Raw genomic sequence first — 26,387 nt, 5'->3', positions numbered from 1 at the left:
CACATCATTTCCAGTCAAGCTGCCATCCCTACATCTGCAGGTGGGAAGGAGGTAGTTGGAGTTGAAGTAGGTTTGGGGCAGATTTTTGCTTTTGTGCGGCAGTTCCTAGGTATAACCCTGCTCTCATAGAGTCTAAACTTTATTTCAAGGAACTCTTTTGGCCCATGTAACCTGACTTTGTCAGTCATCAGTCATTCACCTGAAGTAAAACAAATACTAATTCTTCTTTGATGAGTTTTCTTTTATTTCTTCTATCTGGATGAAACTCTCCCTGAAATTAGTTCCCATGGCTTTCCAACAGTGTGAGAGTGAAAACAAGGAACTGATGAGAATGTACCTCTGTGTATTCCTTGTAGCTCCTGTTGATTTCAGTCAAACTCTCTCGAGCTGCTTTGCTGGCAGGAGACATTGCAAAAGCTTGCTTCATTTTGCTGGCACCATCACAGAGACGTCTTTGGATACAATAGGCTTCATAAAGCTCATCCACCTAGTGGGAACAAGGAAAGTGTACTGAAAAACCCCAGAAACCCCAGCAAAATAAAGCCAACACAATGAAGTAATTTGCATTAAAAGAAAACTCAGCCAAACCATTATATCCAGTGGAGGGGCTGAGGAAATGAAACTGTGATAGTGTTACCGTCTGTGGAAAAGAAACACAAGATGAAAGTAACCTCTACTGTAAAAATGTCAATAGAGCAACAGTAGATGCCAGCAATTCACCTGCTTGCCCTGCATGCCTCTAAGCATTGCCTGTCATGTTCTCCCTATCATACCAGTGAGGCAGGAATGCAGCCAGCTTCTCAAACATCTTGCTGTGGAAGAGTTCTTTAAAAGGCAACTGCAATGCCCAAAGGCAACTGGAAGTGGTAAATGGCACATTTAGCAGGGTCAGCAGTGGCTTTGGTTCCCTAATATCAGCCATCAATCAAGGCTGTTGCAATATTTGACTAATAGGTAGTATTGGAAGCTGGGAGTGGTATTTTCAACTCTTACTGTCCATCCTCCAGGATCTGGGAGTCGTACTAGGAATCAGCACAAGTAAAGGGCTTACAAACAGCAGATGTCAAGTTAAAAAAAGTATTTTGAACTTCAACCCCCCCAGACATTTACATCTACTCATTTTCTTACATTCCTCTGACACAACTTAGGGACACAACATACTGCAAGCACTCTGGAAGTTTTGCAAGACATAGTCACACACAGTTTGAAGTCTCACCTGGATCTACCTTCAGAGGGACAATGGATTTACACTCCTCATGCTTTGGCTTCCCTTTTCCCTCTAATCCCTGTACTAAACACACACATTTACTCCAACTGAGTCATATATATACATATATACACCAGCTATATACTGTGGTTTATATTTTTATAAACTAAATCTGCCAGATACAGAAGATGTGGGTTTTCTAACCTGACTATCAGAGTGAGGAGAGGGACAGGAATGGAAGAAGCTGTCTCTTCTTTCTGCTTCGAACATCCCTCCTAAAACAGGATGATATTTGGGTTTTACCTAAAATAATTATTTCCATTGTTGTCTCTGAAATCAAGAGATTATTCTGTGTCCCACAGCTCAGCAATGGATTTTCATGGCATAATTTCTTTCTATGAAAGTATCCAGCACCTTGGCTTCATCAGTCTGCAACTTTGTGTGCTGCATTAGAGATAAACCTGATGTGACAATCCAGGCGTGTTTCAAATCCCATTTTCCAAGCCTGCTTAACCTCTAACAAAAAGTGCTGTTGCTAATTTGTTTGGAACGGGACTTGTCTTACTGATGGCTTCAAAGTCTTGGGTCATTTTGTACAAGGCTATCTTGGATAACTGGTGGCTGAAGCCTCTGACCTGCAGGCACCCTACCCAAAACAGGGAATGCTTTGCAAAGTGAAAGAGTTCAGCATAAGTTAATGAAGACACAGGTAGCATTTTACCATTTTACAGTTACAAAAAAGCTTTCTGCACTCATACTCATCCTGTTCCTCTTGCAAGCTAGCAAGCTAAAGACAGCTACTATAAATAGCTGTCACTTGGTATTTACTTCTGACATCGGAGTGGAGCCTTGGTCGGGATTGATATCCTGCTCCTGCCCATCTGAGTGTGGCTAGGACATGCTCATCTGCTCCCCAAATATACGGGATCTGCTATGATGCACCCCATTTTCCCAGCTTTGCTTCCCTTACAGAGCAGTGGTAGATAAAATACAGAGGGCATCTCTGTGTCCCTGATTAAACAATGCTGAAAAAATCTTTTCTATCATTAGAAACAAAGATGTTTCTCCACCTGCCCAAGCCTGTGAGCTTTCATGCCACACACTCAGTTCCTTTTGTCTCTGTTGCCATAGGCTACAGAGAGTGAACTCACGTAGTTGGCAAGCCTGAGTAACACTGACCAGCGTTACATCTCCCGTTTGGTGCTTTTCACTCTTATTATAAACCCAGAAACCATTAGCTCTGAGCAGGCTGAAGTGGGAAGGATTTGAATGGAAACGTTCTTCAAGTACTAATTTTTGCCATTCATGTTGCCAGCAAGGGAGTAGGTGGCTTGGGGAACAAAATCTCAGTCTATCACCTCATGATTTATATTTTTATTTTCAGCTCCAAGAATAAAAGAGGACTAAAATTAAAAGGTTTGTATAGGTTGTCATAATTAGAGGACTTGAAGCTGCACAAATGCTTTCTTTTTAAATGACTCTCAAAAGACATTTCATCTGTCAAAAATAATTCATTACTTTGTCAGGCTCAAAAAAGCAACTAATCACTAGCAGATATGTTTATAAGTAAGAGAATACCTGCCATGGATTTCATCCAGCTCTAAAACGTATTAGTGTAAATCACAAGTACCTCCACCAATATTCTCACCAATGCATTCAAGTGGATGTGGGCCCCAAACCATGCAGCAAAAGCATTAGCAGTGAAATCCAGGAATAAATCCAAACTAGCTGCTGTGTGTGCTAGAGATAACTGCTGAATTAAATTGCTTTCAGATGTAACTCTCCTTCAACCTAAATAAGCATGCTGTGAGATGGATTTTCCCCAGCAATTCTCCAACCCTATGTTCTCTCTGTACCTAAAAGTATGTGGGAGTGTCCTGGGGCATGGCTGGACCTTGGGGTCTATGTGGAAACCCTTTCTTTGGCTCTGACCACCAGCCTGTCATGGAAAAAACAGCCAATCTGGGAGCGGCCTCCCCAGCACAAAGGGGTAGCAGGAGGCCAAGGGTTTGTTTCCTCAATAATATAGGAACAGATGCAGAAGAAAGACGATAGGAGGGAGCTCATTACCTTGCTAATGTGGAACTCCAGCCTTCTCATGTATCTCTCAACTGCTTTGATTTGCTGAAAGAAAGGAAAAGGCAGAGGTGAGGCAGCTTTAAATAAATCAGTAAGACACTGCCACGCTAGCTCTGCTAAACCCCATGGGTCTGAGATACTCCTCCTTAAAACACACAGGATTTCCTTGACCATTAATCCAGAATCAGTTGTCCCACCCCACTACTCTTAAGCTGCTGACAATGGAGCTCCTTTACTTCTTTACCTAATGTATATTTTTAAATGTAAGTTTTCATTTGATGGGATATCTCTAGGTTTTTCTAATTATAAAAAAAAAATAACCAACAAAGAAAGCAGAGCTTTTTTTTAGGTTAAAAAATAATGCTTTCAGTGCTTTGAAATCCCATATTAATATTGATCAGGTTTTGCATGTCAAGATCCATTGTCTTCCTTAGCAATCTCATTTTGAGAATAAACTCAAGCTTGGCATTTTGACTGAAAACAAAAGTCAGACTTTTTCAGAAAATGTTTTTGAAAGATTTATTTCACCCAAATTCTCCTGCAGGGAAAATGTATTTTCAATATTTCTTTCTTCAGAACTCGCAGGAGCAGGAATGAACTGGGGCTTGACCTGGATCCCCCCCAGCCCCTGGTGCACTGCTATCAGCCCCCATCTGACTGGAGCTGGCTAAGAGAATTTGCACAAGGGAATGGATTTAATGGCTGTCAGCTGACAGAAAAAGGAACTCCCTCCTCTTCTTCCTTCCTTCCTTGCCTGGCAGGGGTCTGTCTCTCTGTCTGTGCCCATCCCAGAGCCAGTGTGACCTGGCAGACCTCAGAAAAAAGGTTGGTGGGGTATGTTTGATGCCAGATCAGTGAGCACACTGTTGTTTGATGCTGCATTAGTGGGCAATACCAGAGCCCCTGGGAAGAGGAGGGGAGTGGGACTTCTTCCTTTGAAAATGTAGGTGTTGGCGTGGCTAGCAGATCCCTCTGAGAAAGGTTTCCATGTACACTGTACGGATATTAATGCTTCCTTGCAAAGTGAGTGTTCAAGGGAGTAACATACCTTATCTAAATCGTACAGCACTCCCTGCAACAGAGAACACAAAACTGATTAATTTTGCAACACGACAGCACCATGAGAAAGTAGTGTTTGACACTCATCAGAGCACACAAACAAGACAATGGCTAGAAGGGAAGAAGAGCATCAGTGAAAATTCCCTGTATCCCACACCAATCCCTTGGCTGCTCAAGCACCTCAAGAAGGCCACTGTGCATCTACACAATGAAAAAGCATAGCACGTACCAGGCGTGAGTTTCTTTTCATGTCTTTTAACTGAGTAGTCAGCTTATCCAGCTCTGTCTGGTGAACTTCCAGGTACTCACTGCAAACACAAACCAGAGAACGATGCATGAGCTCTGCAGCACATACCAAGCTGGCTGATGACCATCCTAAAAGAAAATCTGCCTGACAAATGTCTTTCCTCACTGGATGTGTTTACAGACAAAAAACTCATTTACGTTGATCTGTCCTAAAAGCAGCTCCCTGCTGCCTTTTTGGGAACAAATAGGAGTGCACTTATTTAACTGTGTAAGAGCTCGGTGTTCTTTACCCTGAACAACCAGTTTCAAGTAAGCTAATCTGCTGCTTAGTTTATGGGCTGGTGCCTTCCAGTCGCTACGCCTGTATCTGGCTGATTAAAGCCCTGTTATCATCTGGGATGCTATCTGAAAGGCAATACAAGCCTTTGATAGGACTCTAGGAAACTTAGAGGGAAAAAAAAATCTGATGTTGAAATCCCAGACTTTGGGAGCTTTTCTTAAAATGTGAATGGAAATGGGATTCTGCCCCCTGTATTCCTGTTTCCCATACAAATATTGTAGATACTAAGTGTCACAATCCAGACTTCAAGAGGTGTATATTAATCTCTTATGAGGAAGGATCCCTGTTTTTGTTTCTCTAGGCTCTAAAATGTCACAGAAAGCTGCAGTCAACAAGCAGGATAAAAGCTCTTACTCCAGGCCACTCTTCAGGGCTCGGTAGACCTCTTCCATCCTTTTAGGCTGGGGTTCTTTGGGCGTGGTGCTGTTCTTATGGCCCAAGTTATGCATTTTCTTCACCTTTGCTTGGGGCTTCTTGAGCGCTGAGGAATTTTCAATAAAGGAATTACACCTGCAAAATGAACATCAAAGAAGAAGAAACCCTATAAATCATAGAAATCTCAAAGGAGTGTAGCTTGAAGAAATCTTCTGATATTATCTCTGCTAGCAAAAAATGAATCTGCTTCTGCGTCTGCCAGTTAAAGGTCTGCATTTCTTCATGGGTTAAGAATCTGAGCAGCCTGGGATATGTGCTTCCCAAGACATAAGTGCTTGTCTGGAAATGCGAGGCTGAGTATGAGTCTCATCAGACATTTCTCTGTCTTACACCATGCCTGTCCTAACTCACATTAGAGAGTCCATGAGAGAGCTGAGCTACATCCAGGTGCTAAACAGAAAGGGGAACCCAGATAATCTCAGGTGCAAAGCCTGTGGGTCCTAAGGAAGGTTGGAATTTGATTAAGAAAGTTTCCGGAGACCAGCATCACAGCACTGGTCTTGAGTATGGAGTGTATGGCAAAGTGAGGACAGTTGTGCTGCACACAGGTGCCTCTTTGGGGACTGTGCTGGTGGGTAGGCCAGCATCTAACAACCATCATTGACTTGGGCTGACAATGGGAGGCCCTTTTCCTGCTGTTACTCCTCAATTGTTAACTGGTGGTCTGGCACTGGGAGACTACACAGATTAAAATCAATTGTAAAGTAGCCTCTGGGAGCATCCAGGACTGCATGGCTTTGGCATGCCTCTCTCAAAGCCCTAAGTCCTGTGTAGCTAAGGACAGTGCACAGAAAGGATCTGCAGCCAAGCTCAGGGAAACAGCTTTGTTTTGGATTCGTAGTTGTGCAGCAATGAGAAAACTGCCTTTTAGGCAGCAGTGGTCTTAAACAGGAGGTGATGGCAAGTGTATCATGTGCAGTGTTCTTGCACATTTCACATGTTGAAAAGATCACTACATAAGTTAAAACTGTTCTCTGAAATTCTCTCACAGCTCTGAGGCATGTGAGGAAGCCCTGCATTAATAGAGGAGAGGCAAACAGGCAGAGGGTAACAGTTATGCAAAAAAATATATAGACATTTTAGCCTAGGACACTTTATTTGGCAGAGAGTAAGAGAGAAAGAAGTCCTCTCTCACCTCTCCCCCTTCATCCCTAAAGCCCAGAACTCCTTCACAGCCTGATTTTGAAATTCCCCTTAGAGAGCAAGGGCACTTGCCTGGACCGTCTTTCCTGAAGCCCGCTGAAGCCAGCAAAGGACTGACTTCTAATAATCCCATTAGGACCTCCTGGAGAGAATGAATGTGATCCTATTGACATGATGTCAGAGAGCCTCGGAGATATTCCTGAAAAACAACAGAAAGCATGTCACTGAGGGTGGAATTACAGTAAAAGGCAGGCAGTGAGGCCAGACAGCCTGGTGTTCATCCATGACATTAAGGGGTACCTGAACTCCACGAGGGGCTGCAAGCCAGGGCACAAATCTGTTTGCATTTCCAAATCATCCCCACTCAAAACCAAAGCAATCCTATTTTAACTTCTGACTTCCAGCCAAGGGTCAACTGAAAAATGTACCAGAGACACAAAGAGGGTCTGGATGTGGGACTAGAAATCAGTTACTTCAATGTGATAATCCCAGTGCCATCCCAAATTTCTGCCATGCCTGGCATGCTTCACCCCCAGCCCCAATGTCCCCATCTGTCCTGGGAATTATTATGGGAGCATGCAGAGCACTTAGGAGGCGCTCACCATCGCTGCAAAGTGTGATTAAACACAATAATAATTTTAAAAAGGATTGATACATCATGAATGCCCTGCAGCTCCCCTTTGATCCTTGCTCCCATGGCTGTTCAGCCCAGGGGCTGCTGAGAAGGAAGACATGGGTGGGTGTGTGTGCAGCCATGACATGCCGTGATGAGAGGGATGCCCTCCACCACGAAGAGGAGTAAACAAGCTGCAGGCACTGTATGCTCTGCATTTCATGTGTCTGGGGGGGGTGGCTCAGCAGGGAGGAAACCCTTGCCCTCTGTGTGCTCATTTCCAATGCCCAGCTTGGCATCTGCACTAAACTAGGATGATTTCAATCCATCCACAAATAAATAGTAGAGAAGTGCTACGGTTCACAGCAGCTCTATCTGCTGCCACAAGGGAAAAGGGGGATGCCTTTATCTTCCTTTTCTCCTTAATCCACTGTTTTTCTTGTCGCTGCCCTCGGCAGACAATTAAATTGATTTTTCTGCTGGCTCAGTTTTGTGCTGCTCTGGTAACAGGAATGGCCCCACCAATTTGTGAGGAGCACCATGGCCAACACAGGGCAGGGAGCAGGAGGAAGATGGGGATGCTGGAGAAGAGGGAGCTGGTCAGCGGGTGCTGCCAGACACAGCTTCCCCATCCTGCAGCACCCATCCTCTCACTGCCTCCATCCTTCCTGGGATGTCAGTTCAGCTGATGACACCACTGTGCTGTGAAACGGACTGAGAAACTAGGCCAGCTTAAAAATAATCTGACAGAAAATGAAAAAGAGGGGTTTTAGCAGTTCTTTTCCATCTATTTTAAAAGTTGGACACAGTCTGCCCCATGGCCCCAGTTCATTTCACTCCAGTAGCCATGCTGAGGGATGAGCTTGGCAATGAAGCAGGATGGTATGGCAGGGGCTGGAGCTGCCTGCAGGCAGTGGAGCTGATGTTCTGTGAAACTCTGACCTACAGGGCTGAGGGGGTGACAGCAAGTCTAAACCGCCCTCTCATCCCCACAGGCCAGGAATGACTGTGAGTGCCCAATAAAACAGCCATTTGTGAAAGTCAGAGATCTACACTGTGAGCCTTCACAACTGAACATATTTATTAATGATAAGCACCAGAGCTACGTGGTTCTTGCATGGCAAACATTCACTGCAGAAAGCAAACATGTGGGGAAACATTGTGCACTGCTCAGTTATATTTAATTTGGAGCATTAAACTGGGCAAATACAAATACTCTTTGGTGTGGCAGTAGGTGCCATGGCAAACCACAGTTTCTCTTCAGAGAAGACTGCATTGCCCAAGGAGCAGCTTTGTCAGGAATATTTCTGCAAGAACTCTGCCAGAAACACTTCTTCCAGTCCCAGCATTGCCAACACTATTGCTAATGAGACATTTTCTCCATTGCACAACCCAAACAGAGTACATCTTCCTGTTTTGGAAGTGAGGGCTGTCCCCCTGACTGAACAGCATCAGAGATACCACATGGGGTGCAGTCAAAGATGGTTTTCTCCTCCCCTGTGGTCAGCAGGTAATGGCACTTCACCATTCGTGTCCCTGCCTAGCCCAGATGCAGCCCACTCAGCTCAGGCCTCAGAGAGTTTAACTACAGCAAGGATAAACCCCTGGGGGACAGAAGCTGCTCTCAGCCAGACCAGGACCATGAGCACCTGTATTGGGCAGAAACCCATGGAAAGGGGTGAGCATGGAGGCGCAGAGAGGCTCTGGAGTAGCTGCTCCTCACAATCTCAAAAGATGTCACAGTTAGGATGCACTTTGTCTAACTCACACAGGGATAAACATGCTCCAGCCACAGCTGGAGGTACTCGAGTCTTTGGTCAACAAGAGCCCAAATTTGGCTCTGTACTCACACCTACACACATAAGGCTCTCTGCACACCTCTGCAAGGCTGAGCTGTGCTCAGGCTTGCTGATACCTGGCACAGCACTTGGCAGAAGGCATTCTGCAGCTTCCAGGGTCAAACCTCACATCCCTATAGATGGTACAGAGTTTCCCTGGGCCAGCTTATGCCTAACAGCTCAAACTCCACAGAGAGCCACCTCCTGCGAGACAGAGAGGAAACTGAGCTGTGCTCAGGCTTGCTGATACCTGGCACAGCACTTGGCAGAAGGCATTCTGCAGCTTCCAGGGTCAAACCTCACATCCCTATAGATGGTACAGAGTTTCCCTGGGCCAGCTTATGCCTAACATAAACCACCCGACCACAGTACTCTGGGGTCTGCACAGCAAGTTCCCATTGGGTTTGCAAATAATCTTTAGACAATTAGGCTGCAATCTGCATGCTCCCATACAAGGATTTGCATTAAAAATCTGGTCCAGAGTGCCAAGGAGCAGAAAGAAAATCCCTTGCAAGTGTTCAGTACTTGCATGGCTTGACAGGATGATTAACACAAACACCCTGACAACATCTGGAGACCTAGGAGGAGCTAAACAACACTGACAGTCAGAAAAGATTTAGCAGCATAAACACCAACCATTCCTCAAAAAATAAGAGAGATAAAACAAAAGTTTTGAAGTTGGGTGCTAATCACAACCACAAATTAGATTCAAAACTGTTGTGAAAATGCATCCTCTTCATTCGTGATGTCTCTTCTCTATAATATGAACAGAACAGGCTTTCACTCTGAATAGAATCTTACTGTCCAAATCTGACTGTGCAGAAACACTGGAACTGTTTTGATTTTCTTTTCCTGTGGGCAAACTTAAAAAATAAATAATCTTGGAAAAGGAATGTACTTATTTATTTTCTTTATTTTGCTCAAGCACTCAGATGACTTTGAAAGGCTTTAGTAGCTAAGACTTTCCCCAAGATACCAGAAAAAATGTGCAAGAAGTGCAATGGAAATGCAAATTGAAGACCTGCCTGGAGCTACTTTTGCTTTGCTTTTGCATAAAATGGTCAGAACTCAGAGCCCAGATAGGCTTGCGGCCTCTCCCTATATATTATATATAATCTTGGTGAATAATGTATGTTTAATTTCTGTACAGAACAAAACTGAGATAAAAGGAGGGAACAGTCAGAACTGGTAAAATCTCCCAGTTCTGTTCAGTTATTTTCCATTGGTCAGGTTAAAGGTTGACTCTATTGTACCAACACCATCTGTTCTTAAGACTTAAACTAATATTCAAAATACAACAACTCAGACACTTCCAACTAACCTCATAAATTTGCAGACTCTGCATCAGCCCCTTGGCCCAGATTCCCAGAGACAATGGCTGCATATGGGCACTGCGTTGATGGATTATTAATGATACCCATCTCGCAAATACACTTTGAGTGATGAGTATCTGTCATGTTGTTGTGACACCCTCTGTTGAGAGGAGCTTCTTTTCCTGCCTCTTAAACCATTCACAGGTCTCTCTGCTATCAAACCTACCTCTCAATTTAATAATGCAGCTGTAACCTGATGATATGCATGAGTGCAGTTGCTAGTATAATTTCAGTAAGGCTCAGCCCATGAGGACTCACCCAGATCTTTTACTGACCTGATGGGTATCCCCACAGCTGAACACTGCTAAGGGCATTCTGGTGCTACACCAAGGGAGTGATCAAGTTTCTCAGTCTACATTTAGCAGTTATGTAATATAATGCTACTGTCTTCTACATGCAGTATAAATTTTGCTCTCAATATAATGCAAGTTGCACATCTAAAATGATATTAAATGCTTCTGTGATTTGAGAGATCCACTTCAGCAGTGGATATAATGACTACACTCACACTTTTAAATCTGTATAGTTAATGAACCAGGGATGTTTCGTTTTAAAAAGACACCAGTCTCCTTAGTACAAGCATGCCCTGTGTAGAAGTATAATTAATATAATTAGTACTGCCCATGCTAAGTGCACAGCAGTTGAATGATGAGCCCATCAGTGAGTCAAGGGATAAGGTGAAATCCTATCAGTACTCCTCTGCCCTATTCGCTGACAGCTTGCAGCACAGAATAGCAGATAATTGATGATGTCTCTGTCCCCAGGGAAATAAAAGTCCCCTCACGCAGCTCTTCTTTGAGTCTGGAAATGGGGAAACAGCTGAGCCTGCGCTAATGAGTGGGGAAGGGACAATCACTTCCACAGGGCTGCTCTCTCTTCATCACCCTCAGCACAGCCCTCTACCTCCCACAGTGCCAAAATATTTGATAAACAGTGCTTGATTTAAGCTAAGAGGGAAAATTCAGGCTGAAACATATTTGCTAAATCTAGTCTAACTTTTGCATGCCTTTTTTTCTTTGCTTCTTCCCATGTCCAGTTTAGAGATGGTATTTTTTGCTCACCACATGACGAGGGGAAGTCGCTTTTGCTAGACATGTGCTAACAACCATGTAAAGCTGCAATATACAGTGCTGATGGTGCCCTTGATTCCTCCTGTTCTCTCCTTGTAGCAGCTAGTTATGGCTCCAGGTCTAGAATTGCTAGGTAAGGTGTAAGGGAGCTGTCTGCAGCTGAGGCTTCGAGGACACTTTGGGATTATGTATAATCGCTGATTAAATGGGAAAGTGGGATAGGACTGAGTGACTGAAAGCATCCCTGATCATCCTTTCTTCCTGTATTATTTCTTGTGTGACACATGGTTCAAGGTCTGCTCTGGATCTAAGGAGAGGTAATCCCCGCAGTGAGATGGTTTGTATGTTGATCTATGATGGCCTCCAGGCTGCCTGTTAAAAATCAAGTGATAATTATCTAGGTTAAGGTGAGCTGAGGGTGTCCATTAACTAATGTGAATGGATGGCTACAAAAATCAATCAATTCTGTTTGGCGAGCTAGGAACATTTCTTACCTGCAAACCTGGTGCATGTCTGACAAACAAGACAATATCTTTGTGACTAATAAAAGAAAATAACATTTTCCTCTCTCATCTATGCTAAGGTCTATATTCTGCTTATTGGGCTGGCTGGCCTACAAAGGAGAAAAACTTTTAAATGCAATGAGATGACATTTAGGACCATGCATCTCCCCAAAAGACAATCATAATAAGGGAAGGAACTGTTATGCCTTAGAAGTCATGTCCTCCTCCAAAACAGCCAACACTTTTTGCTTTGCCCCCATAAATCCAAGGAGCAATTCTAAATTTACACATGCTCAGCTCAGTGCCAAGCTCATTCAGTGCACTTTCAATTCATGCCACTAGCTTTTATAGCCTAAGTCTAGTAATTTTTAATATTTATTTTCCAACTTCTTCCTTCTGATTTAGCTGAATCACTCTGGCAATCCAAGGCCAGCATGGCCAGCAGCCCAAATAACCACCTGGAATTTATGATTTCCATGTTCCCTAGGCTTCCAGAAGGCACAGAGGCATGCATCTTGGATGAGAAAGTAGACATCCTTTTGGGTTTTTTAACATAAAAATTTGACAGTGCTGTGTGGTTAAGAGTGCTCAGGAGCATTATAAAAACTTTCACAAGAAATTTAATTATTGCACAAGAGTTTTTACGCTTTCAGAACAAAAACTTAAGCATGAGTGAGCAGGATCATAATTTCTGTATGTGTCAAGAAGATTTCTGTAGGGTGGGGGGTCTCCTGGAAGCACCTGTAGAAAGGTGTATTCTGTTGGTCACTCAATTACACAAATGACAATCTTCATGGCACATTTTATGCTCCCAGTGATTGGGCTGCTCCTCCATTGTGCAGGGCAGCACTTGCTAGAAATGTACAGACATGCGAGCTCCATCTGAAGAACTATTCTTGGTTGCCAGAACAAAATCATGTGCATTTGTTCCACCCAAGTCCAAGGCTTAGAGATATTCCTAAATAGCAGCATATGGCTACACCAACAAGCACACTTCCCAAGCCTACATCAGCCGGTGAAAGGCCAGCGCACCCGTGAGCTCCACACGTTAATTTTAGCGTACAGAACGAGCCATGTGGGCTTACCCACATGGCTGAAGAGCAGTGCTGCACAGAGAAAGAGCTGCAGCTGAGATGGATCCCCCTTCTTCAAACGAGACATGTGGGAGCACATGGGACACACTTGGGTGGGTATCAAAGCCATTGGCAGCCACAGCACAGGAAGGGAAATGTCTGCCCTGCCTCTTGCAGCAACAAGAATCTTAGCTGAGCCTGCTGGAGCTCATCCTGCTTTGCTGAGGGGGTCTCTTCCCTCACCATGGACATCCTTGGCACTGATTATCCAGCAGGATCTCTCTGAAGGCTTGAGCACACTTCTCACTGATGACTTTATGTCCATCAGGGACACCTAGAGTGATTCTTGTATTAGCTGTATTTCAATACCTTCAATTTGGGTGGATTCAGTTCTTACAATGCACAAATAAATGTTTATGCAATTGATGCATCTTTTATAGCTCTTAAGCCCACAGCTGGGAGCTTTACTTTTTAATGCAGAAATCCCCACAAGTGAGCAAAAGGTGCCATTACCTGTTTCTAATAAATGAAAATATAGTATTTCAGTACCAAATTTCACCTTTTGTTTCAAATAGTATCAAGCCTTAGGAAAAAGATTAATAGCATGACTTGTACTTTATGGTCTCATTTCTGTAAGAACATTTTAAATGTTGCATGTAAGGGCAATTTCAATTTAAATGCTACAGTATTTGCTAGCTCATCACTAGACACCCTGACCAGAAATACAAATTGTCTACCATCTGGAACAGCCCGTTGTTCTTCTGCTCCTCCTACCCAAACTAGATAATGTACATGAACCTTTTTATTGCATAAAAGGCAATAGTAACAGTAAGAAGAAAGCTAACAGTCCAGGTCAAGAGCAAAATGGTAAAGTAGATGTGGATGCAAACGCATAGAACCTGATAGTTGATGCTCCCATTGCAATATAGCTCCATATATTCAGCAAGTCATCTCTCACACCAGTCTAGGTACCAAAGTCAGTGTAAGGACTTTGCATTTCATTTTATTTTTACAGTAAAACATGCCTTTGGCTCTAATTCTCACCACAGAAATAAGAAATAACACAGAAATAAGGATTGGCAGTGGCTAAGGCGAAAGCAGCACCCTTTTTGTCTCATACCACAGTTAGCCTTCTTCCTCCCCTTTTTACAGCTACTCCTTCACCAGAGCTCTCAGTGCAGTGCCCCCATTTCTTGATTTTTGTTGCCAGGGAGCCTCTGCTTAACCTCCCCTCAGAGAAAGACCTACACTGCACCTTCCCCTTGGTATAGCTGAAAACCTAAGGTGAGGGAAATGCAAATGAGTTATTTCACTGTAATAAACCCAAGGAAAATAAATTTGATCCTAAATGGCTCTGCACACAACAGATGGGTTCGTGGCAGCTGACCTCCTTTTTTTTTTTCAGTTCCAACATTTATTTCACACTGGTGGCTGGGGTGAGCATGCGCAGGAGCCCACATGGAGCCCTCCCTATTCTTGCTCCCTACAGCATTAGAGACATAGGGCAATCATATTCAGCTGGCATTAGCATAAATAAGCAAAATTTGGTCTTGTACTTATGAGTGTGGCTGAGGGATCAGAATCTGACCATCTAATTACATTTGACATTCATTCATCTCAAACCCACCCCAGTATGCAGAATTATCTTTGATTAGAAGTCAACTCTAATTCTACTTATCACTGATAATTCTTTATGTCAATGTAAAATTTAATTAAAAGCGAAGTTCCACTGCTGTTCAAGTGCTGGCAAATAATCTAAAGAAAAAGCACTTCTGAAACCCAACTGAGAACAATCCTCTCATGCTTTAAATTCACCTTGCACAAAATCCCTAACAAGCGCTTCAGCAGAGTGGGCTGACCACACAATTAACCACACTGTCATTTTGGCAGCACTGCACACTCATAAAGGTGCAAGACTCTGGGCAGCTCTGTTATCTATGCCTGCATTAGGAGATAAACTACATGGACCAATCTTGTGAGCAGTAGTAAGACTAGCAGGATACAAAACAGGCTGTGGGAACTCCTCCAGCCAGGAGCAGTCTGGCTACTTCACCTCTTTTAGCATATGCCTGGTTGACCACAGATGTTGGGCGCAATTTTAATTTCTCAGCTCAGACCACAAAAAGTGATCAACTTATTGCCCATTTTGGCAAGCATTAGCATTAAGGGAAGCCTAGGAACCCGTGAGTGCTGCGGGTGGTCTCCCTTGACCCTTACTAACAGTAACATCTGGAGTAACAAGCCCAGGAGTAACATCTGAGCACTAAGTGGGGTAAGACAGCCCTCATGTCAATAGATGCAGCTCCAGGGGAAGTCCTTTGGCAAAATCCATGATGAACCTGAGCAGTGACCTAAATTTGCATGTCAAGTGTAAGCAGCACAGAGTGCCTTCACTTTCTCAGACTGTGCAAGGAATGAATATAAAAATCTTCTCGTGACAGGAGAAAAAAGCAATGGTTAGCAAAGTTGTCCTTGAGAATCCCGATTTCTTTAATTACTTTGCACCAATATTTTTGCTGTTCTACAACCCTCATTTAATGCAGATGGTAGCAGCATGGGCAAGGACAGCAAGCTAAGGATACCATTTCTTTGCATCTGCAGGAAAGTAAATGCATCAAGTAAACACATGCAGGATGGTTTGGGTAACCAGTGGGCTGCTCTAGAGATTATTTGTTTTCCCTCAGCCAAGAGAGACAAACTAGCTGCTCTTGGTATCCACTCCAGGTACACTCTAATATAAGCATGAGAGAGCTAAATTAAACAAGTACGACAGGCTTTTCATCCCTGAAAGGAAAGTAAAACATCATTGTTGTCAAATCCTTTCAGCCACTAATGAGATACAAACGCTTTGCTGCTCTTCTTTAAATACATGGGATTAGGGCGACTTAAAACTCCGTGGATGTTTATATGATCATTCTATTTCCAGGAGTGTCGTAATGGCACACTGCTCACTAAAATACTGTTGAAGATACACTGTTACATGTCCTAGGATGAAGATCTTTAAAGCTGGATGTTCTTCTCCCAGACATGAGCATTGCAGAAACGATTTATTTAATCCTTTTGACACCTTACAAGTGTGGCCACTTAAAGAGCATTGCCATAAAAGTCCAGTGTTACTTCATTTACATTTGGCTATAGCATCTGCCTGAAGCTCTCTTCCAGTACATCAAGTAGCTGAACACTGTCCATGCACAACCAAGAATGGCTGTCTGCTCTGATGCAACTTGCTTGTCTCTTTGCTTCAGTTACTTTTCAAACTCAAAACTTCAGTCTTCTAATATCTATAGTTTTAGGCAGACCTTCTCTACTTGCCACCACTTTCTGAAACCACATTTCATTTCAACACCTATCGAGATGACTCAACAATGTGCAAATGGAGCCCAGAAAGCCAGCAGTATTCTGTGCTGCATCAAAAGCAACGTGAGCAGCAGGATGAGGAACACTGCCCCTCTGCTCTGGTGGGACCCCATGTCAAGTACTGCATCCATGTCTGGGGCCCTCAGCACAGGAAAGACATGGACATGCTGGAGTGAATCCTGAGGAGGGCCACAGAGATTATCAGAGGGATGGAGCACCTCTCCTACAAAGACAGACTGAGAGAGTTGGGGTTGTTCAGCTGGCAAAGAAAAGGCTCCAGAGAGACTGGATTGTAGCCTTTCAGTACTTGAAGAGGGCTCCTAAGAAAGGTGGGGTCAAACTTCTCAGCAGGCCCTGCAGTAACAGGACAAGGGGCAGTCTTTTATAACTAAAAGAGGGTAGATTTAGACTAGATACAAGGAAGAAATTATTTACAATGAGGGTATTGAAACACTGGAACATCTACAACAGAGTCGCTGCAGATGCTCCATTCCTGGAAACATTTGAGGTTGACTTGGACTGTACATTGAGCAAACCTGGTCTGCTTGAAGGTGCTCATGATAGGGGCAGGATTGAAACTAGATGGCCCTTAAAGGTCCCTTCCAACACAAACCATTTTATAACTCCGAGCTTCTCAGCACAGAGAAGCTGTTCCCTCTTGACTCTGCAATGACTTTCTGCTCCTTGGGGCAAAGGAGGTTACGCTGAACAGTCACTGGCACAGTTCTGGTTTGGGCCAGATAGGGCTTTCTTACACAACTACTGTGCATATTTTGGGAAGCATGGAACAAGGATCATTCCCAAAGCAGTCTTGATGTATTTTCCTCCTCTGAAAGGCAGGGGAGCTTAATGCCATAGATACAGGCTGGTCTGTGCCTGCTGCTGTTCCTGCCCAAAAACATTCGAAAATGCCTGTAGTTTACTGTTACAAAGCCAATGCAAACTTGATGAAACCCGTAAATGTACAGCAGGTAGATCTAGTCAGGGTTAATTGGTAAATTTAATTTGTAGTGGACATTAAAAAAGCTAAATCCTAAGTTTAAAATGCCATATGCTCCAGCTATGCTATAGGATTAGTTACCATTTGACTTTTCTAGGCACAGAGACATTACAGATAAACCAAGCATGAACTGAAAAGATCTGGCAGTGCTTTTTGTCACTGAACTACAAGGTAATTATCTTGTGTAACTTTTCATGGCACAAATTAAGGCAGTGCATCTTGGCACATCCCTGCTATTCCACAGTATGCCATTTAAAAGAAAGACCTACTGGGGCCATTGCAGACTAATGACAAGCTTTTAGGAATGACCCCATAGCTTGTCCTCTGCTGCCCTTCCTTTCTTCCTCCTTTCTCTGTTGATTTCTGCATTTTCCAATTCATGTCATATTAACAGACCATCATTAAGGATATAGGAAAAGGAGCATATAATGGCTTTTCATGAGGATGGAAAATTATTTTGCCCCTTTTCCAATGGAGGCAATTGTCTTCCTCAGCTGGTGGCAGCATGACATGCCCACAAGAAATACAGTGCCTGGAAGAACCCTGCAGGGTTCAGTTTAAGATAGGAGCTGCTACACTGGATCCACTGCTGCCACCTTCTCTACTAGGAAGGAAGATTGTTTTCTTTTTAAGGGTAGAGCTAGGAGAGAATGGGGAAGAAGCAACCTTTTGCTGATTAACTGGATATGAAAAGCCATCTAACCTTTAGAAAAACTTGCCTGAAAACTTCTGTTTTCAGCATAGGGCATGGAAATCAAATGTATTGAAAGCGCTTCCAGTCCAGCACCTGCATGATGGAACAAGGCGTTGCGGTCCAGCTGTCATCTGGGAGATGATGACAACATCTCCCTCTGATTTCAAAGCAAGCAGAACCCTAGCTTATGCAGGCAGAATTTTAAGCTGATTATTCTCTGGCCTCAGCTGAGTCTTAGCATTTTTAATATAGCTTTGGTTTTGTGTAGCACAGATGACTTATTGCAGTGAGCAATTCCAGCTCCTGGCTTTATTAATCTGAACATCTAATAAACTGAACATTCTTCTCTGTTTATTTTACCAAACATCTCCTCTTAAACACAAGATTTTGTGCATGTCTAAGTAGATGTGACCTGCAAGTGTAACACTGAATTCAAAGTCTCATGGATCTAAGAGCACCTCACAGCCAACTTTCCCAATGCCACCAGCACCTCTTTGTGAAAACCCAAGTCCTTCTTTGAATTAACAGGACACTGTTTTGTGGATGTACTGAATAAGACAAGGAAAGGGCAGTCAGTCATGCAGGGCAACACATTACACACTTAATTGAGCATTGGCAACAGCACTGTCACCCACTGACGTGCCTCTGTGGTTGGGAAAGGTTGCTGCCATGATTAAGTGATGCTTACAGGGGTGACCAGAGAAAAAGGCATGTCCATGCCCAAGGAGACTCACTGGTCAAAGACTACTTGCAGGGATATTACTGCACAAAGCTGTAACATACACCATTACTCCTGTACTACAGTTAAAAAGTTTTAAAACCAAGTATTTAAAAATTAAATACTAACAGAGGATGTTAAGCTGCTTAATTATGGAAAATACATTTTCCTTCATGTTATACAACAAGAAAATGCCTATCAGACTTTGAATACAGAGCTACACTGTCTGCCCTACCTGCCTGCAGCAGTACCACAGCCCAATGTCACCATCTCAAGCTCAAGCACAAGTCTTGATCCTCAACGCTTCTAAGGCATCCTCAAGTGGTGCATTCGCTACAAGCAAGAACGTTATTCCTCTGTTCAGATTCAGACTTCTAGCAGATGCAAGACAAATCTGACAATGAAGAAAGACACCTCATTGAGGCACAAATCAACCAGTTTTGGCTGGTCAGACAGCAAGATGTTAATTTGGGGAAAGAGAAGGGAAGCTCTGGTGTTCAACTTTGCACGGTCTGTTGAAATATGAACCTCCTGCCACTATTTACAGATGCTTATTTGCCTGTCTCCTACAGATTTCACTGAAAAGCAGTTCCTTCTTTTGGTCAGCTCAACTACAAATAGTAAAAGATAGGGCTAGTCTAGACTGGTGTTTTGTAGAGGCAAAAGCACAAACTAAAACCAGAACCTTGGCGATGACCAGATAGATTTTCTCTGCTGCAACTGCTTTTTGGAGTTAATGGATGACTAGAAGTTTTCCTGTTGATGAGGCTTTTCAGGACAAAACCATCTATGACAAATCTCTGGGTGTTGCAGCTAGATGAGGTCTTTTGAGTAATAAAAAAAAAAAAAGAGGGTGATTACAGAAGAGATTATTTGAAACAGTTCTGGTGTTACTGAAGGGTTACCAGCAGGCTGCACAACCTGGAAAGCAATAGCTGCTACTGCAGCTAATCAGGATGTTTGAGGGCCAGGCTGTGAGCAGTGGGACAGCAGTAATGAGATGGTTGGCTCTGCCAGCCAAGGTCAGCTTACTGGAGGCATCAGAGACCAGAGAGCTTCTGATGCTCTAAAAAGGCTGGAAGATAAAATATATTATTGTGACTACTTTATGCGTTGCACTGGTTCCAGGGAACTGTCAGCTTCAATTTGTTCCTCCCATTGAAAAGAAGAAAGATGCTCGCATACTTCTGTGCTAATCCATCATTTCTTTTGTGCTGGTCGGGAAGTAAAAATTACAGGATACTCTTGCAACATAAAAAGAAAAAGATAACTTTAGGAAAAAAGGCCAGTTACTTCTTGTGTCATGCTTAGAGGACTAACTTCTTGAGTCCACTGGGTGCAGAGCCTGTACACAAAGAATAAGGCAAGGTCTGTACTTGTGCCTGCCAAAAAGCAATTCAAGAATACCACAAACCTGCCCTTCTCCACACCTCCCAAATCCCACGGGGCAGCATGTACTGGGATTGTTGTTTGTGATCACGGCTTGGTTCCTCAAGCCTTGCTGCAGCTCCCTAATTAACCTGGATGGGACTGGGGAGGTGGAATCTTCTTTCTTCCAAACAGCACCAGACCCAGCAGCAAAAACACTTCAAAGCTAGAGCTGAAGAGCAAAAATTCAAGGAATTTAATCCAAATCCCCTGGATGCAGACTTGTAGTGATAGAAGACAGGGTAATGGTTTTAAACTATAAGAGGACAGATTTAAGCTGGACATGAGAATTTTTTTTTTACAATTAGGGTGGCAAAACACTGGCACAGATTGCCCAGAGGGCTGGTAGATGCCCCATCTCGGGGAAACATTTAAGATCAGGTTGGACAGGTCTCTGAGGAACCTGATCTAGTTGCAGATGTCCCTGCTCAATGCCGGGGGCTTGGACTAGATGGCCTTTAAAGGTCCCTTCCAACATAAGCCATTCTACGATTCTGTGAAAGTTGAGATAAAACTGGTGCCTACTTGCCATAAAACAAGAGCTGAAGGTTTTCTGTCCCTAGGCTGCCAAATGGGAATAATGACAATTCCCAGAGAAGATTACCTGGTACCCACTGCTTCCTTTCTCCTTGAAATGCCCACCTGGAGGTTTTTGAGGTGCCAGAGCATCAACTTTATGTGAAGGGACAGGACGGGATTAAACCAGCCCCAGGCCAGCCACACAGCCTATGTAGGTGTAGATAAGTAAGAGCATGAGCAGTATTTGCACTGAGGAGCAGAAATAAAGCTGCAGAATAGCGGTGGACAAGAAAATGCAGTTTCTGCTTTGATTTGGGGCATGTAGAGAAGCACAGTCATGGAGCTCAAACTGAGCTGACTGCCCAGCCTTAGCTAAGCCACTCCTGACATTAGGCAGAGAGATATAATATGATCCAGTTTATTACATCCAGGGTTGGCTTCCACTGCCGACCTCCCTCCAGCTCTCTCACGGGGAGCTGCCAAAGCCTCTCCTGCCATTCCTCCTCCAGCTGCCTGGCTCCCCTGCCCACAGACTGCCCTTCTGCCTTTGCCCTGGTGTAACTGAACTGAGAACAGCATGGGAAACAGAGATGTTGGCAACTTAAATTCTCATTGACTCTGTGATATGTTTAATGTGCAGCCACCATGGCTTGTAAAGTCTCCCAAGGCAAAATTGCTTCTGCTCTCAAAAGACTTCACATTTGACTTTAAATTCCAAGTGGGCCCAGTTCTTTCTCTCTGCCTCCTGAAAGGGCAAGCACATATTGGAGTCAATGCAACAATCAGTGCAAAACTAATGGAGGGGAAAAAAAAAATTCAGTGTGCGTTCTTCCTGATTAATTTTGAAAATCTCTTACTAAGAAACTTCTTTAGCAACCTCCCTTTCAGAAAATCAGCAGGCACTGTAAGCTGAGTGAACAAAACAATGACCTCCAATCTCCTGCTAAGTGAGAAAATAACTATTTTTCCCCTCCTCCCATTTTGTTAATGGAGTCATCCAGGAACCACACAGCTTCAAAGTGATGTGACAGGCCCCTATCTGATAATAACTCACATCTCAGCCCTCTCTAATAAGCCCGTGCCAGGAGCGTGTGTTCAGGCATTGCTGTCCTCACTTCCTTCCCAGACTGCTTTCAGCTGATGCTCTGTGCAGGCTGAATGGCCACAGACACAAGCTGTCTATCTCCCAGCTGCTTGCAGCCTAGCTTGCCTGATGAAAACTACCCCAGTTAAGTGGGTTGCCTGAGAGCAGCTTGTCACTGCCACATGTATAGCATCAGGAAAAAAAAAGTGTCAAACCAGCCATCCCTTTTTTGGAAAAAGCCGATGCTGCTTATAGCTCTCACTCCCACTTCTCCCAGCAGGAAAGCAAGGCGGCTTCCCCAGACCTTTTCCAGCAGTGCACTTTGTGCAGAAGTTACCTTTCTGCCTGTTGAGGTTTAAAAATATCAAAGAGCAAAAGGTAACCCTGCATGGCATGTAAGCATGCCACTGTGAGCTTTGAGGCCATGCTTTGTACCACTCTTAGCCCAAGTGTTTGTTCTGTGACACAGGTGAATAAAATGGTCATGTGCCTTGAGAGCACAAGGGAAGAAAAGCACCTTTTTCACTTACAGATGCTCCTTCACAAACAACACACTTTTCCACTTACATGTTCCCAAGCATTTAAGAAATATTAATTCTGCATCAGAAAAACCTCTAAGGTGTAACTGTACTATCATTCTCGAGAGAAGTAGCAACATACCAATGCTAAGTGCTCTGTTTCTTATGCAGGATCCTGGAAAGAAATTCAACATGTTGCTTTTTAAAAATAAAACAAAACAAAGAAAATCCCTAAAGCCCATGCTTTATCAAGGAAATGCAGCTTGGATGCCAAAAGTCAAACCAGCATCAGGTTATGGATGCTGGGATTGTCAAAGTTCACTTTGCACAAGCGCTTATCTGCACTTGCAAGCAGCAAAGACACCATCTTAAGTGACTGTCCTAATCTTCAGTTACTAGCTTAGAAAACGCTGGATTTCTGGGAAAAAAGATAAACTTTGCTTCCTTCAGACTCCCACTGTGCAACATATATACCCACCCACACTCATTTAAACATGGAACAATCTGTCACATTTGCTCATTATGGCTACAAAGCAGGGCTCTCAACCCATCCCAGTGGATACCTTTCGGAGTCTGGCCACACAAACCGCATCACGATGTGTCTCTTCCCACTGTGTGATCTCCAAGACAGCTGGGCAACCAGCACAGGAATCTTTCAGGAAATACACCTTCCTCCTGTCTCCTTCCTTAAGCTCTCTGTTTGGGTATGCTCCTGCTTTTGTTTATGCAGGAGAGGGATACTTGTGAAACCTAATTAACCACCGGAGAAGATGATGTTTCTGTTTAGGAGCGTGTTCCCTGCCCCGGGCTCCAGCTGCGTGACAGCAGCTCAAACACGGTAATTAAAATGAGCGTGGCTGAATGCATGGCCAGATTAATGAATGCTGAAATTACACTGGGAATACACTCAGCTCTTCCCAGAGAGAGGGATGAAAGGGTGCAAAAGCAGCATGGCCACAAGCACACAGTTTCCAGAAAGCGTTTTGAAATTTTAAATGAGAGACAGCAAAATGCTCGGCTAACACAGCAATAGAAACCAGTCACAGGATTAGGGTGACCTTTTGTAACCAGGGCATTCAAAGGTAAACTGAAGAGCAATGCCAGTGTGTAATGGGTTTGCATCAGTCCTTGGGAACGAGCCAGAGGACTGTAAAGGGAACTTAAGAGGGTCTAAGCTCTCCTCTAAGCAGTAATACCATAAAGCCCACTGGAAATAGAAAGACAAGACCTAAGAAAACGCCGAGACTCTTTTATGGAAACAGGGCTAAGCACTTCCACGCTCCGTGAGAAAATATTAAGCCAGTTTCGTCGGTGTTTCACGAACACCCACGTTCAAGATTTTCTCCACAATCACAGCCTAAAACCATGCCCGGGACGCCACAAAAGAGCACCTTTGCCCTTCTCAAAACCTTGCTGCCGCCGGCAGAGAAGCGGGGTCAGGACCCGCTCCTGTGAGCGCGGCTCTCCAGCCCCGCAGCCCCGGAGCTGCGCTCGGCCACGTCCCCGCTCGGCAGCGCCCCTTTCTTTCTTTCCTTCCTTCCTTGCTTCCTTCCTTCCCCCGCGGGCTCGGCCCCGCGCCCCTCCGGGAGCCCGGCCGGTACCTGTTGCTGCCGGCGGTGCTGCTGCGGCTCACAGCCCGCTCCGGGACGCCGCTCGCCCGCCGCCACCCAGCGCTGCTCGGGCACCGCGGTGCCCCATCCCGGGCGGCAGCGCCCGCAGCTGGAAAACTAATAAACAGCGAGTAATAATTAAAAAAAAAAGGATAAAATTAAAGTTTTAAAACGAAATTAAAAAATTTAAAATGAAGAGAGGCGAGGACAGCTCTCCTCCCGTCGCCGCGCACCGCCGCTCTGGCAGCGAGCGAAGCCGCTGCCGGCTTTTCCTTGCGGAGCTGCGGGAGGCAGGCGGGGGCGGAGGAGGGGGCGGTGCTGGTGCTGCTGCGCGGCCGCCGCCGCCCCCACCCCGCGGGCAGTGCGCGGCTGCGGAGCCCCCGGCTCGGCCCCGCGGGATGCGGCGGGGCCGGCGCTGCCCGTGCCCCCGTACCTTTCTGGGAGAGGCGGCGGTGCGGCTCCTCCGTTTTTTCATTCGATGCGTCTGGCCCCCCAGGCCGTTTGTCCCAAAGGCGGAACATCTGCAAAATCCCTCTGACCCTTCCCGCCTGGAACGGGGCAGGGAACGGGCTGCCGCCGACTGTCCTCCCCGCGGCCGGCGGACCACTCGCTGCAGCCTCCGTTGCCTTCGGGAGTGTGTATGAAAGCTCTAAATTTGGATATTGGGCGGGCTGAAGGCAGCAGTTAAAGGCGAATATAAATGAAAGAACATTGCAATGAATGGACCTTGAGTTTCTTCCTTTAAGCATCTTTTCTGTTGCCCCAACAGAAGAAAAAGGCTATATTTTCCCAGAGACTGTGAGGTATTTTCTTCAAATTTAGTGTCCCTCCCAAAACCTATTTACTATCAATATATCTTTCTAGAGAGATATGGATTTTGCATCTATTTGTTGCTACCCTTAGGACTTCTTCATTTCTCTTCTGTGACTTTTTTTAATACTGGACTTTACATCAGCCAACAGAAGTACCAAACACACGTTGTATTTTCTATATTATTTGCTGTTCCTCTGCCAGCATTTAAAGCTGTTGTAGGATCCTTCAAACAAGCTCTCCCTTGTGCCTCTCAAACAGCTGCAAGTGGTTCTTTTTTGGGGGAGGGGGGAGAGGGAGTGAGGGGCAGAGGGAATCCCTGGCAAATCTGTGGGGTTGGTGAATAGACACAATTTGGAAGGATGCTTGAGAAGTCAATGCTGAAACCCTCCCCATATCCCTCTATCTTTCCCCGTTTGGGTCAGGATAGGTAGACTCACCACTTTGAACGCAAATGTTTTCATTGAGTACACTGACCTGTCACACAGAGGGTAATATTGTATGAAGAAGTTAAGCAAATGACAAAGAAGACAGAGCTAGGTTTTGCGGAACATTGTGCATGTAAAACAATCCCCAAAACTATCCTTGAATAAAAAATCCCAGCTGCCAATTCCAGATGACCTATCATCCTAAGTAATTTTCAGCAGGAATAATGAATATGAGTTATTTCTATTGTATGCTGAAAATAAACCCTGTAGCCTTAGAAAGTAGAAATGAGACAAAATTACTCCAGATTCAGTAAAAGCAGAGAAGCATGCTCTTCACACTGGTGTGTGGACCTCTGGGACCTAGAGGCTGTTTCCAAGGTTTCTGATGGGCTCTACAGCAATCATGGCTGTGGTATTTCCAGAGGCACCCATTTCTCCACTAGAAAAAGTGTAGGAGCTGTTGCCAACACAGTGTCACTGCCATAGCTCCAAGGCAAAATTTTAAGGGTGACCTTTCTACATCTCTGACTGAATCAACTATTCCCCCTGTGTCACACAGGATGTGAACTCTGAGGCAAAGGCGGAGGAATCGCTTTCTGGAAAAAGCAGCTGTGCACTTTGGGCTATGGAATGCCAGGGAAAGAGGAGAGGAAATATTTGTGGCAACGCTGAAAGCTATAAATGTCTCATCATGCACACTTAATATGTGTTTGAGTCCATTTCAGCCTTTTAGGGGGTGGCAGCTCTCACTGTGGAAGCCTGGTTATCTGTTAAAGGTTTTCAGTGCCCTAGACTAATTGCAACATCTTACTTCAACCTGGAGCCTCCTACACTTCTGGTCAATTGTTACCAGTTCCCTCTGGCCATTGTGATCTTATCTTGCAGGAGATTTTTTGAACTTAAGGTTGCAGATGCAAATTACCTCATTCATATTGCAGCCTCCTCTTTCAAGGAAATATCCTCTATCCTATGCAAATACATGTGATAGGGATGTATGAGCTGTTTCTCAATATAGTTTAGCATAGCAAATGCAGAAGGCTACTCTCCTTCTCCCCATCACACCAAACCCTACACACACTCCCACTTCTCTGCCCCCAGTGCTTGTTGAAACAGCTGGCAGACTGAGTAGGTTTATGGATGCTCTAGATAAAATCTTTGCCCCACTTAGTCCTTCTGGACATGTATTCATCCTGACACACATGCTTTTGAAAGGCTGGGACAGTCATTCCACGTGTGTCTTGT

At 44.4% G+C, this 26,387-nt stretch overlaps 1 protein-coding gene across 3 annotated transcripts in view; it reads right to left on the bottom strand.

The window, feature by feature from the left end:
* Window positions 1–26,387, bottom strand: part of RIPOR2 (RHO family interacting cell polarization regulator 2) — a 66,790-nt gene that overhangs the window by 27,198 nt on the left and 13,205 nt on the right. The window contains exons 1-7 of one of the 3 annotated variants that reach the window (XM_039710977.1): window positions 24,341–24,544; window positions 6,582–6,708; window positions 5,286–5,441; window positions 4,575–4,653; window positions 4,335–4,358; window positions 3,278–3,331; window positions 338–487 (exon numbers count right to left, since the gene is read on the bottom strand). In XM_039710977.1, the coding sequence (XP_039566911.1) occupies window positions 338–487; window positions 3,278–3,331; window positions 4,335–4,358; window positions 4,575–4,653; window positions 5,286–5,441; window positions 6,582–6,708; window positions 24,341–24,428 (678 nt within the window). In that variant the 5' untranslated portion in view covers window positions 24,429–24,544. Of the gene's footprint in view, window positions 1–337; window positions 488–3,277; window positions 3,332–4,334; window positions 4,359–4,574; window positions 4,654–5,285; window positions 5,442–6,581; window positions 6,709–23,898; window positions 24,179–24,340; window positions 24,545–26,387 lie in introns of those variants that run through there. The other 2 variants (XM_039710979.1, XM_039710978.1) reach the window with 2 other exon arrangements.

This window comes from Passer montanus, unplaced genomic scaffold (genome assembly GCF_014805655.1).
Source record: "Passer montanus isolate IOZ18808 unplaced genomic scaffold, ASM1480565v1 scaffold24, whole genome shotgun sequence".
Taxonomy (NCBI): Eukaryota; Metazoa; Chordata; class Aves; order Passeriformes; family Passeridae; genus Passer; species Passer montanus.
This window is presented reverse-complemented; position numbering and strand designations above follow the sequence as displayed.